Genomic DNA, 13,046 nt, shown 5'->3' with positions numbered 1-13,046 from the left:
CTTGGACAAGCTGTGCAACATCTTCTCGGACGAACTTATTACACACCGCTTATCCAGTGTGATTTGTCTAGATAACCCTCTACCAACACCATCTCAAGTAAACTTTTCATACAAGTTGTCATACAAGACTTGTGTAGTGTACTTGACTTAGATAGCTTGATTTACAAACTATTGAGTTAGTATGAAGTTTAGCCAATTTGTATTGAATAATAATTGCAGATTCTGATATCATAAAAAAATTTACTTGTGATATGTTTCAAATGATAAATTAAAAATTTTATTTGAGGTTAAGTTTAAATTTTATCTATGTTTGATCATTTTGAGTAATATAAAGTTATGGACCGTGAATTTCGCATGATGCTCTCTCTCAAATATATAAAGAATTGTTCGTTTTTTACAATGATAAAAAATAGTATTGGAAAAACCGACTATACAATCAATCTTCCTGATGTAATGAATGTTTTAATTATAACACAAAAAAAATGTTGAAAGTAACTAATATATTGATAAAAGAATAAAATAAATTCTAAATAAATGTAGAGAGTAGACTCTAGGTAAACGTTAATGTATACAAACAAGTCAAATATGTTTTAAATCATAAATTTGAATAAATTATAGTTTCTTGCATGTGGTGTAGTTGGATAATTTGAAATTCGATTGGTGTTTGTTTGAGTTAATTTCAAATTGACTTGCATATATTTTTAGAAAGTGATGAAAATTAGCATTTTTGTTATGAAACCAGACATACAAATTCCCTGATGTTCAAGCTTTGGTTAATTTTTCGCTTGGATAAAATATTTTTACAGTACATTCGAAAATCGACGTTTTTTCGCATCGAGACATCTCTAGACCACAACTTATAATGCACCCTCAAAACATAAATTAAGGATACTTGCAGCTCTTTCTCCGACAGCTTCGTACATTAAAGAACACAAATCTGTACCCGAGCTCCGCATAGGTGGTAGGCTTACTAAAATTATCGCCAATCTGGCTAGATCATTGGCCTGATTTTTGAAAGAAATGCTCGATCTGCAGACATCCTTGAGGCTGCAACCTACTTGTTTTGGCACCATGTTTGCACTTTTTTGCCCAAGAAAAGGTGTCATTATTCTCCTGTGCCTATATCAACAGGAAATTTTTTTTACATATTTCACTTCGATTCATAACTGAGTTATAAAGAACCCCCACGGTAAAACTAAGAAGACTTTGCTAGAAACGTTTGTTCAATATAAGATTGGACGTCGCACAAAGTGTGATAGAATCGAAGAGCATAGTGATAGAGTTCACAATTTGATGAAACTAACTGATTGATGAATGAATGCAGAATCTTGTTTTCATCGTGATGAAATAGGAGAATGAGTTTACCGATGATCGATCAAGAGTTCTTAGGACTTTGATTCTACCACCTCTTCCATCAGCTCCAACAGCAATTAAATCACCAGTTGCTGAATTTGATCCTTGCAACGTTGTAGATCCTTTGTTTTGAACCTTCTTGCCCCATTTTCCCAAATGCCAATTGGTTCCATCAGGGCCAAGTACCCCACCTGAGAGGCAATTCTCTCCTGGAAATGACAGGTGAAGAAGGTTTAGTTGATTAGGTTTACTGCAAGTATGCTGCTCCATGCCTAGTTGTACTAAAGTTTGGAAGGATTTTCATAGTAATCGCCTAATCTTTTACATTGAACTCCGCTGATAAATTTATGCAATATATTTGGTGGCTGCAATTAAATATGCGGGCCGGTGAATCACATGAAAGTTTGATTCAGGAAAACTTTACCTTTAGAAAATGGCATTGAAGATCTAGCCTCTTTATTGATGCGAAGTGAGGTTTGCACAGGATTTCCTTTGTCATTGTATATCACCTCTTCATCCATTTCATGTGGTGGCTTATTGCAATGATCAATCTTTCTCACAACTCGAGCACAAGACAGTCCGTCGAAGTCACCAGGTCTTCGAATCTCTACTCCATTTTGTACATCAAAATTTGCATCTTTTATTGGCATATGGTTAGTCTGGACATCATGGTCATTATTCCAGCAAGGGGTCGTCTTTTTGCTTGAGAATCTATGTGGTCTAATAGAAGACTGCATCATATCATTTCTATCATTGATGAAGGAACTTTTCTTCTGGTCGTTTTGTTCAAAATCACTTTCAGTTGTAATATTATAAATGGTGCCTTTTGTACTTGCAATCTTGGAAAGTTCTTCCCTTGGGAGAAACGAGTTAGTGGGCATTTCACTGATGTGTTCTAAATCGATGTGATTTTCCAAATCCTTCTTTCCTGGAGAATTGGTGTTGAATTTGGAATCCTGATTCTTTAACATTCGCAAAGCTTCATTTTCTTTCGTTTCAGCAAGAGTCTCCAGTTCTTGGACTTTGAGCTGAAATTGTAGGCATTGTAAAGACGTTAATCAAAATGAGCAAATGGAATTGGTTAAATGATTCTTGTTTTACTTACTCTCAGTTTCATTATCTTCTCATTAGCCTTTTCGAGTTTATGAAGACACCGAGCCTCCCCTCTTCCTAGAACATTGCACTTGACCATCAGTTCCTTGTAACTCCTAGAGAGCAATGCATCATCAATGACATGACATTTAGAACAAGAAGGACTACAAATAAATCAGAGACGTTTCACAAGCAAGAAAGTGTCAATTTCAATAAGTAAAGCTTATAAACATAACTATTTTGCCCTAAAACTACACGACAAACCTACAAATGAACTTCTTTGTACTACTGAGAAAATTGGCATACCTGGGATGAGGGGAGAACTATAGGTGTGTTTGGATTAAATCATTTTGAAATCATAATTTCAAATTCATTTTATTTGTGTGGATGGTTTTGATATAGACCTTATATCAATGCCATATGAAATCCGTACTTCAAATCACTTCAACCAAATCAAGTACTTCAATCAAAGCACAGCATAAATCCGAAGAAGACAAATAAAAAGCATTCTGAAAGCTATGCCAGTTGGCATATCAATCAAAAGTGACGAGCTTTTGAAAAGTTAGGTCTGATTTTGAATGGGACGTGATGGCTTTAGGTCTCCTGCTGAATGCAGTTTATATGTCAAGTATACAATAGCTTTATTCTAAAAATTAACAGCAATAATGACATAGAAGCCAAGTAACTTAATTTTTTATCCTATGGTTTAAAATCTCTCTCTCATTAGTTTGTTGCCTCGTTATTTATACAAAAATAGAAAATCGGATTACAGAGAGACATGCAGATTGGTTACTATATTTATCAAATACAACTGCATGAAAATGTAAAAGTGGCACGGTATATATTACTTGTTACGGATTATCAGTGACTTTCTCAGAACATCGACAGTTTCTTTGCTTCCAGAGCCATTGCCTAATGAAGCAAGCTTCGTAACCTCTTCTTCATCCAAGTTCAAATCAGCAGCCCTGCATCAATAGAAGACAAACAGATAAAAAAAACATTTCATATTATGATGATAAATGTATACTTTAGAAATGCCTTAACTGGCTTCAACATACAGTTTAAGTGCAGCAAGCTCCTTGGCCAAGGCCATATTTCTCTCTTGCGCTCTCATAGATTCCAAAGTTGATTTATCTAGCTCCTGTAACATGATAGAATGAACTACACCATAGATATTAATAATCAGGAAACTAAGTAAGAGAATCTTGCCCAACACCACAGATTCAAATGCTTGGTGGAAGACTCTTCTTTAGCATGAATATTGATATAAGAATGTTAGCCACAACATAAGCTAAAAACAAGCAGTTTACCTCAGATTTTACACGAAGCAACTGCTGGATGGTTGCCTTCTGAGTTAGAGCTTCAGTTTTCTGAGTCACTGCTACCTTAAGTTGCTCCTCACATGCAAATAACTACAGTACACTATTAGTACAAAATGGGATTCTGTACTCTCCTTGTCATAATAAAGAACGGGATCAATTCATTACCTGGTTCTTCACTTCCTTAATTTCTTTTTTTTGTTGTTCCAAGGTAGACTCAAGTGCGACAGTCTTCCCCTCCAACCTAGTGACTTTGTTTCGTAATTCCTTGGGATTTTCTTTGAAATCGAGCGGCTTCTGAGAAAGTGATGAATCGTTCGTATCGCCAATTGACTGGAAATAAAGACGCCACACATTTGCATTTGTACATGTTTGTTTGCATACAGGACAATTTCTTTTCTTCCCTTTTGGACAGTACTCAAACCATTGTTGAAGACTATGTTTTAAAAAAATATATCATGTCAGAATCACTCTTCATTCAAATTAAACAGAATAATCCATAATTACTGAATAACCAAACTTTGTATGACACAACAGAAACATCTTATAAGACATCCACAAGCGCCAAGTTTGTGGACATTCTAAATAATTGGTTCTATCTCAAATTGGAAATGATGTTGTCTGGAAAATTTTGAACAGAAAGATTCTTCAACACTTGTTTTCTAATCCGCCCAGAGAATCATACATCAATAAATTCAAATCTAAAGGCTGATAATCTTTAGAATCTGCCATACGAAAGCAGATAGGAGAGGTTGAAGAAAGAATTTTAGCTGGTAGAGTTCCTGGCTGCCCACTTTCTCTAAAAGTTAAGACGCTATATCCATTTCTCCCTCCCATTGCATCGAGTCTTGATAAGAACACTAATGATAGATCTTAATCTCAACAAAATTCTTTCAAGCTACATATTACTGCGATACTTCGCGTGACACTATGCCCAACTCGTATCCGTATATCGAAATACAGAAAGAATATAGAATACATACAAAGATACAAATATCCTAAACTTGAAAGATAATGGCGAACGAAACACTCCCAGAAAAAGGAAACAGTACACGGACCAGAGCTCGTGAAAGACGTGGCCGCAAACAGAGATGGATTGTAAATCTTCGGCTATGGGTTTGAGATCCTCGTAGCAGATTGAGCAGATTGTTTTTGCAAACGTACTAAAACCTCCATCATCGCCGTGTCCATCCATGGCTGCATTCTGAGAATATGCTTTGTTTCTGCTTAAAGGGATGGAGCGAATATTTGAATATAAATGGAGGGAAGGAAGACGCGGGAATTCCGACGGAACGTTTTTTTTTCTTGCGAATTTATATTATTTTATTTTGTTACTTTATTTCCTTTCTATTTATATTTCGTTTCACAAATCTTTATTCGTGATTCACCATAAAAAGTAATACTTGTAGCATAAAAAGTAATATTTTTTCACACAAAATACGACCAGTAAAACCGTCTCACATAAGTTTTTTTCATTTCTCTTATTGCTGGAGATTTTACTTGACTGTCTGAATTGTGGAGCTTATAGGAAATCCGATTGGACCATATTGAATTTACTGGTAGGAGTATGACTCAATCCTAGACGAAACCGATTTAGACCATATTAAAACATTATTAAAATCCATATTTTATTTTTCCCAATAACAATGTACATAAAAAAATTATTTGTGAAAAAATATAATTTATGAAGAAATATTTATGAAGAAAAGTGATCAAAAATTAAATACATTGTTTGATCGCATTAAATCATACCGGATTGAAATGGTTTCAAATTCATTTTCAAGCAATCTAAGTCGATTTAACATTTGTGCGGGATTTAATTCGATGTTGGAGCGATTAAAGCGATTCTAAATTGAACCAGATTAAATTAGATAGGTTCCATATTGATTTGGTCTGATAACTAATCATCCGTAGATGCTTTATTGTTATGTTTGAACAATATCAAAACATATTGATTGTACGTAGTTCTCATTATTTTAAATTTATCATAATTTGATCCAACATTTGATATTAGCATCAAATGTATCTAATATTTAGAAGTTACCAAGATAAAGAAACAATTGTTTGATTGTCGTCGTGCCTTGCTATTCATGTGGTACGACATGATTTTGTTAATACGTAATTTTAAAAGAAATGTCAATTATATTTGAATAGCTAGCATTATTTATTTTATTTCCACATTAAAATCTCAGTTTCCACACTTCTTCGAGGACCTTTTAAGGATCGAGTTTCATTGGATGGGATTGTAGTCTAATTAATGTCGTCCCTTTTGCGATATTTGTGTCTGAGGAACCCCCTCCTCCCCCCCCCCCACTATAAACCTCCCCCTCAATCCCTTTTTTTTTTTTTGTTTTTTTTTTCTTTTTTTTTTTTTTTTTTTTTTTTAAGAACCCCCCCCCCCCCCCCCCCCCCCCCCCCCCAAAAAAAACCCGATCAAGACATCCCATGTAGTTTGTGTGTCTTCCCTTTCATAATTTATGATTTTTTTTTTAAAATCGTAGCAGTCCGATCATTTTATGATTATATTAAGACAGTTATGACATATATGTCATGATAACAATATTTAGTATAGACGAGGGAAACATGAAGTTATATAAAAATCATATTTTGGTCGGCCTATATACCTAATCTATCTTATCTCACGACTCGTTCTTGATTCTGCTGTAAAAAAATGCGTTGTGCTGTGTCGTCACCGCCATATTATTATACCCGATTCGAAGCTCTTCCATGTCTCCTTTGATATTTTTTGAAATTTTTTTTTTTTTTGGAATTATATTTTTGGAGGTTTTGGCCACACGGATTATGCTTCTTCTTCTATCTTTCTTTTTTTTTTTTACCTTAAAAACTCTATGTCATTATTTTTTGGTATGCTCTAGATAGATTTAGATATATGTTACACGGTGCACGAGGCGATTCTCAAAAAACGAGCCAACGAAAGCTGAAAATCAAACCTGAATTATTCCAAATTCGGAATATTGCGGTGGACGTTGCGGAACCGAACAAAAGTCGAACAAAATTAGCGACGGTCGATTTTCTGGTTGTGCCAAAACTTGACAAAATTGATATGAAAAGATAGCTCTCATCGTGGGATTTCTAAATCCGAGCTCGGTTTTAAATTTTGGTCTATCACAGATCAAATTAATGTCGGTTTCATTTATAAATTTTTAAGAAACATTTTAACATGGTACAAAAACATATAATATGAGTCAAAAACAATAAAAAAAAAAGACAAAAACTTGTGTGAGACGGTCTCACATGTCGTATATTGTGAGACGGATCTCTTATTTGGGTCATCAATAAAAAAATATTACTTTTTATGCTAAGAATATTACTTTTTATTGTGAATATCGGTAGGATTTAACCGTATCATAGATAAAGATTCACGAGACCGTCTCACAAGAAACTTACTTAAAAAAATTTATGATATACCAACGGATGACTCATATTATCGATAATGATTGAAGAAAATATTGAAAAAAAAAAGAAGAAGGAGAAGAAAAGAGAGAAGTTTTTTAAATTGGCAAGTGACAACAATAAAAAAAATTATATTGTTTTGTTCAATTTAACAAATATACCAACTAACATTTTTAAATTAACACTCATTAATTAATTTATATATATATAAGTTTTTAAAAAAATTTGGACCCTTTGTTAGACTTGCCTGAGGCCGTGGCTTCTCTCTAGCCTCGTGACAGGCTTGGGCCTGGCTTTGGGAAACACAAAGGTTCAAATGAATATTATATAAAATCATGTTAATAAAGTAAATGACATTGAACGAATTATGTTTGACAAATTCAAATTAAAAAAAAAAAATTTTAATTGAAACAATTGACCTTTTGATAGTTGTCTACCGTATGATACTATCCTATATACACTGCGAGCCACGGATTGCGTTCTCTTACAATTATGAGTCAAAAACTTATTTTTCAGATACATTAATTGATCCATTTATCATTTTATTCATCCCATCAATTCCGATCAGATTGCTTCGTCGTTGATCTCTTCAAATCTTTTTCTTATATCATAACATCTTATTTATATGAATAAAACATCGACAAATAATTAAACAGTACTTCGACTGATTATTATTAAACTTAAATGTACAAGTATATTCTCGTGTCAAGGAAACACACAAAAATTTAAAATTTTCTAACTATTTAATAACATATGTAACCTTAAAATAATATTATATCACCTCGTCTTTTTTTTTACGAGAACAAAAATTATTGCGAAATTGTCTCACGAGTTAATTTTATGATGCAAATCTTCAATCCAATTCAATTAATAATTTTTATTATTTTTAATATAAAAAAGATTACTTTTCGTGTTAAGTATAAATCAAGCCAATCCGTCTTATAAATATAAATTCGTGACATCGTTTCAAAAGATATTACCTTTTATGAGATAACAATGGTATACATAGATTAAAAAAAATGATGACTAACAATTGTATACGTAGTTGTAGGGTTTTTTTTTTAAAAAAATAATTTAATTTAAAAAAAAAATTCAACAATAATGTAAAAAAAAAAAACATTTTCAAAACTACTGCAATCCGCGCTTACGGAGCGCGGACGCTGCTCACGTGGAGCAGCTGATCCACGTAAGCGACGGAATATTTTAGCAACGGAATATATATAAAAACCGTCGCTACATTAACCGTCGCTCAAATTAAATCAGCGAACCGTCGCTAATTACCAAAATACCTACCACCCATAATTGTATCAACAGCGTGCACATGTACGCCGCGGATAATCTTGAACTTTCAACGGCTTGCAACTTTGCAGCGTGCAATATACGCTGCGGAAAGCCATTTTTATTGTAGTGAAGATAGAGAAAAAAAACAGACAATAAGTTCATCAAAAAATAAGTTTTTTCAGGAACCTCTACTATTCAACATAGTTTTTTCAGTAATTCAGGGATGGCTGACTTTGGTTTGTTTGGTCAGCAGAATTTTAAGACTCCGTCTTGGTCAAACATACACAGTTTTACAAATTTGCTTAATATTGGTCCGCAGCATCTTGTACATGACATTCGATCACAGAATGATGTTGAGGAAAATGAGCAATATTCAATTGAGATATCCCAGCTTGATGAATTTCTTGTTTATTTTTTTTTCTGTCTTCAATACAACAAAAATGGCTTTTCGCAGCGTATATTGCACGCTGCAAAGTTGCAAGCCGTTGAAAGTTCAAGATTATCCGCGGCGTATATGTGCACGCTGTTGATACAATTATGCGTAGCGTGTGAAGAGCTAGGTGTTTCGGATTAGCGACGGTTCAAAAACCGTCGCTGATTCCATTACAGCGACGGTTTATAAAGCGACGGTGTTTATATATATTCCATCGCTAAAATGTTCCGTCGCTTACGTGGACCAGCGTCCGCGCGCGCGGATTGCAGTAATTTTGAAAATGTTTTTTTTACATTATTTTTTAATTTTTTTTTAAAGTTAAATTATTTTTAAAAAAAAACCCGTAGATGTATGTCATGTTATCCTCATTTCTATGTCATGCACATCACCACCCAGCAGCCGTCGATCACATTCTTTTTACTGGGCATGGCCGTTGATTTTCTTGGAATAAGTCAATCAATCTCGTGAAAACAATAAATATTTGTTTATATATATATTGAAGAACACTTATCCACGTACGTACTTTAATTTTTTTAAAAAACAGCGAAGGAGAGGAAGCCAGCCACGTGGATGTGCCTCCTTTTCTGTGTCGGCAAGTGCAACACACGAAGCACAATGCACTCTGTTTCCATTTAGTAATGTAATTTGAACAAAACCGCGTGGACTTTGGCGTCTCTCTCACCGCTTTGACTTTAAGCCAAGTCAACCTACATACTAGCATCTGATTCAAATATCTGTTTTTATCAACTTTTTTATCTATTAAAAAAATAATTATAATATTTAGTTAATTATTACTATCTTATATCTGTGTTAACATATTATTCCATCTTACACCTTTGCACAACTCAATATATAATAGAATAATATGTTTTAACACGTGTCTGAATTGATGAAGTAAGTGAACGAACATGAAATAGATAGTCGTAAGTTCGATTATTCTTAGTTCCTACCAATACTATTTCGGTGGAGTCTCTCGCACATAACTTTCATAGTCCGATTTTATTCGACGCACATTACTACGTTAATTCCAAGCTTTATTTAGTACATAAAAAATAATAATATATGGAAATAATGTTTACAACAATAAACATCCTGTAAGATTATTAATATACATTGCCTGTCTTCGCAATTAACCAAATAAGCTGCTAAATAAAATAAATACAGGCAACATAGTGTAAATGATTAAATTCATTGTTGTGTAATGGCATAAAATTATTCAACTGTTCAACACATGTAAATCCCATATATGTTGAAATTGGACCTTATGTTTTTGTACGAGTAATGCGATAAATATATTTTGAGTGTTATCTTAAAATTTATAATTTTATTAAATGAAATATTTTGTTGGGGGCCATTTGCACATCGATTTGTCAACCATAAGTGCTCACCAGCTCTCCATTATTATATATAAATTAAATTGTTTTCTTTTCCATTCTGCAGTATTCTCTTTCCCCACTTCTCTACCACACCTCCAAAAGTCAGCGCCTTCTTTTTTTACTTTTCATATCTGACCCAAGAGAAAACAGAGAAAATGGAGGACGATTGGGATCTGCACGCAGTGGTAAGAGGCTGCGGCTCCACCTCCACCTCCACCTCCACCACCACAGCCGCCGCCAGCGTCCAAACTCCCTCGGATGATCTTCATGCCGCTAACTTCCAACAAAATTACAACAATTCGGCTGCTTATAATTACCGTCAAGATCTGTTTCAACCAAGAAGGGAGAGCTTCATTGAAGACCTGCATGATTTATGCAAACCCTTTTTCCCAAGATCACAGCAGCCAGCTTCACAAATAGGATCGGTTGTTTCTCCAAAAAGTTTACGTATTTCACCGCTCTCTGTTCTTGGGGGTTTTCAAGGGCTGCCATCTTCGGAGCAACAGCAGCAGAAAATGGCGCGGCAATTACTCCAACAGACACATATTACGCAAAAGCAGCTACCCATATCTGTTCCTAATGCCTCAAAAGCTACTACTGTTTCGCAGAATCCTACTTCGAGGTCGGCCAAAAGAAGGTAAAATTTGTACAAGCGAAGTTGAAATTATTTATAGCTTTATCTGTGATAACGGTTCGATTTTTTTGGCTCCGAGCTTTAGTTTTTTTTTCCGGTTAATTATTGCGTAGGAAGAACAATTTGAAGAGGGTTTGTCATGTCCCGGCAGAGAACTCATCATCTGACATGTGGTCTTGGAGAAAATATGGGCAAAAACCCATTAAAGGTTCACCCTATCCAAGGTTTGGTTCTTCAATTTTCCCTCTTTATTTTTCGTTAAATCCGAGATCTCATAAGATTATGTTTTTATTTTTATTGCCTATTTTCATAAAGTTGGTATTTCTTGAATATTTGATGGTAGTTTCTTTTTTTGGGGTGCACAAACAGGGGCTATTATAAATGCAGCACCTCAAAAGGCTGTATGGCAAGAAAACAAGTGGAGCGGAATAGATCCGACCCGGGAATGTTCATCATCACCTACACAGCCGAACACAACCACCCTATTCCTACTCACCGCAACTCACTCGCCGGGTGCACACGCCAGAAGCCGGCTGCGGCGAATCCCGGCTCAGAAAACCCGGACACACGGTCTTGCTCGCCTCCAACGTCAACACCAGAAGACCTCTCTCTGACGCCTGGAAAGTTAGAGAGCAGCCAGGAGGAGTTGGCAGAAGCTGAGGATGACGATTTAAGCGTTTCGGACATGGCGTTAGAAGATGATTTCTTCGAGGGTTTGGGGGATTTAGCTGGACCCGACCTCGGCGAATGTATCGACGATCAGTTCCCAGCGAGCCTACAGTTCCCTTGGCTCGACAAGACTACAACGACCGCCGGCGGTGGCGGTGGTTGACTTGGTGAAGGGAAAAAAAGGTCTTACTTTTCCTCTGACATATTGTGCTTTTTCGATTTTTCCTTTTTCCTTTTTCTAGGTGCCAGAAGCTCGCCGTAAAGAATCTCGAGATCACAAATTTTATGTTGACATGTAAAATTCTTTAACATAGAAGCCTTTGATTTATTTTTTTTCTAATTTATTTATATAAAAAAGGGGGAAAAAAATAAAAAGAAAGAGTAAAAGAGCCTTGCTGATGTAAAAAATTTATTCGATTCCATATGTATCTCTGGTGATGCAAAAATGGTTTTAGTTAGTGGGATCTAAGGATCGTGCCGACCCATTTTCATGAATTTTAGAATGTTGATTTGAAACTTACATGAAATTTCTAGATGTTTCCTTGTTTGTCGGGTTTTCTTTGGTTTATGAACTCAATAAATAAAATAAACAAATAAATAATTTACATCAAGTATTCTCTCGTTAACTTGTGCATTTCATTTACCCTCCTGAAGCGTGGTTACATAATTTTTCGATAATAGATTCCCGTGCATTTAAGGTTTTTCCCCTAAATCCCAAGTCCGGGAAATTAATTCATAATAATGTTAGGTTTAGTACCGGTCGAGAGTCTTGAAAGATTTTATCAACCAGCTAAGATAATATAGATGATAGGAAGCGTATTTATACATAAATGAATCGAAACAACAAAAGTGAAAATGAGTCCCGCCATTTGATATCGACACAAAATGTCTTCAAGAAAAAACCCAAAAGCCTAAGCCAACATCGTCCACATGAAAAAACCCTGAATTGTACTGCCCCAAACAAAAAGCCTATGTTTACAGTGGAGAAAAAAAAAAGCCACTGAATTATTTACGAAGAATACGTCTCTTGTACTTTGAAGATAATGTGTGCGTAAACATAGGTATGGAGGAAGAAACAGACATGCAAAGCTCGAAACAATATGCCTTAAAATATGAAGGCTTATTATATGTACAATAATGAAATTAATTGATATCACCTCCTCATTTCCAAAGATTGAGAAGTTAAACTGCAGCATGTATACAAGGAACAAAATATGATAGCAGATTGTTTGGTCTCCGAAGATATGAAGAACAAAAGAAAATTGTGAACTTGTAATTCTTTTTGAGCTATGACTATCCCAAAAGATGATATGATAATAACATAAACTTAGTACTAATCTTGGGTGTCCCCCTCCCACAAATCCAAAAAAAAAAAATTAGATATTTAAAATTTAAATTTTTTGTTGAGATGCAATTTTACCTCTCATGCAGACCGCAACAGCGTATAACTCCCTGCTCTCTCCCTGAAAATACGG

General features: G+C 34.8%; 2 protein-coding genes across 2 annotated transcripts; one reads left to right on the top strand and one right to left on the bottom strand.

Moving 5' to 3' along the window:
• Positions 1–964: 964 nt before the first annotated feature.
• On the bottom strand, positions 965–4,975 carry LOC140957570 (uncharacterized). The gene is made up of 9 exons (XM_073414882.1): positions 4,823–4,975; positions 3,933–4,200; positions 3,756–3,857; positions 3,504–3,586; positions 3,294–3,410; positions 2,459–2,561; positions 1,778–2,381; positions 1,366–1,562; positions 965–1,119 (listed from the first exon to the last, which is right to left on the bottom strand). The coding sequence occupies exons 1-9, from the start codon at positions 4,957–4,959 to the stop codon at positions 997–999; spliced, it is 1,734 nt and encodes a 577-aa protein (XP_073270983.1). The 5' UTR covers positions 4,960–4,975; the 3' UTR covers positions 965–996.
• Positions 4,976–10,322: 5,347 nt separating this feature from the next.
• On the top strand, positions 10,323–12,119 carry LOC140956727 (WRKY transcription factor 22-like). Its single transcript, XM_073413586.1, has 3 exons — positions 10,323–10,905; positions 11,016–11,126; positions 11,272–12,119. The coding sequence occupies exons 1-3, from the start codon at positions 10,424–10,426 to the stop codon at positions 11,732–11,734; spliced, it is 1,056 nt and encodes a 351-aa protein (XP_073269687.1). The 5' UTR covers positions 10,323–10,423; the 3' UTR covers positions 11,735–12,119.
• Positions 12,120–13,046: the final 927 nt, after the last annotated feature.

This window comes from Primulina huaijiensis, chromosome 14 (genome assembly GCF_012295235.1).
Source record: "Primulina huaijiensis isolate GDHJ02 chromosome 14, ASM1229523v2, whole genome shotgun sequence".
Lineage (NCBI taxonomy): Eukaryota > Viridiplantae > Streptophyta > Magnoliopsida > Lamiales > Gesneriaceae > Primulina > Primulina huaijiensis.
This window is presented reverse-complemented; position numbering and strand designations above follow the sequence as displayed.

Coding starts and splice junctions, on each gene's coding strand:
- LOC140957570 (XM_073414882.1), bottom strand. CDS start 4,959: ATGGATGGACACGGCGATGATGGAGGTTTTAGTACGTTTGCAAAAACA. Junction 3,587..3,755: donor TGCTTCGTGTAAAATCTGAG/GTAAACTGCTTG, acceptor ATCATGTTACAG/GAGCTAGATAAATCAACTTT. Junction 3,411..3,503: donor GAGCTTGCTGCACTTAAACT/GTATGTTGAAGC, acceptor CTATTGATGCAG/GGCTGCTGATTTGAACTTGG.
- LOC140956727 (XM_073413586.1), top strand. CDS start 10,424: ATGGAGGACGATTGGGATCTGCACGCAGTGGTAAGAGGCTGCGGCTCC. Junction 10,906..11,015: donor TCGAGGTCGGCCAAAAGAAG/GTAAAATTTGTA, acceptor ATTATTGCGTAG/GAAGAACAATTTGAAGAGGG. Junction 11,127..11,271: donor AAAGGTTCACCCTATCCAAG/GTTTGGTTCTTC, acceptor GTGCACAAACAG/GGGCTATTATAAATGCAGCA.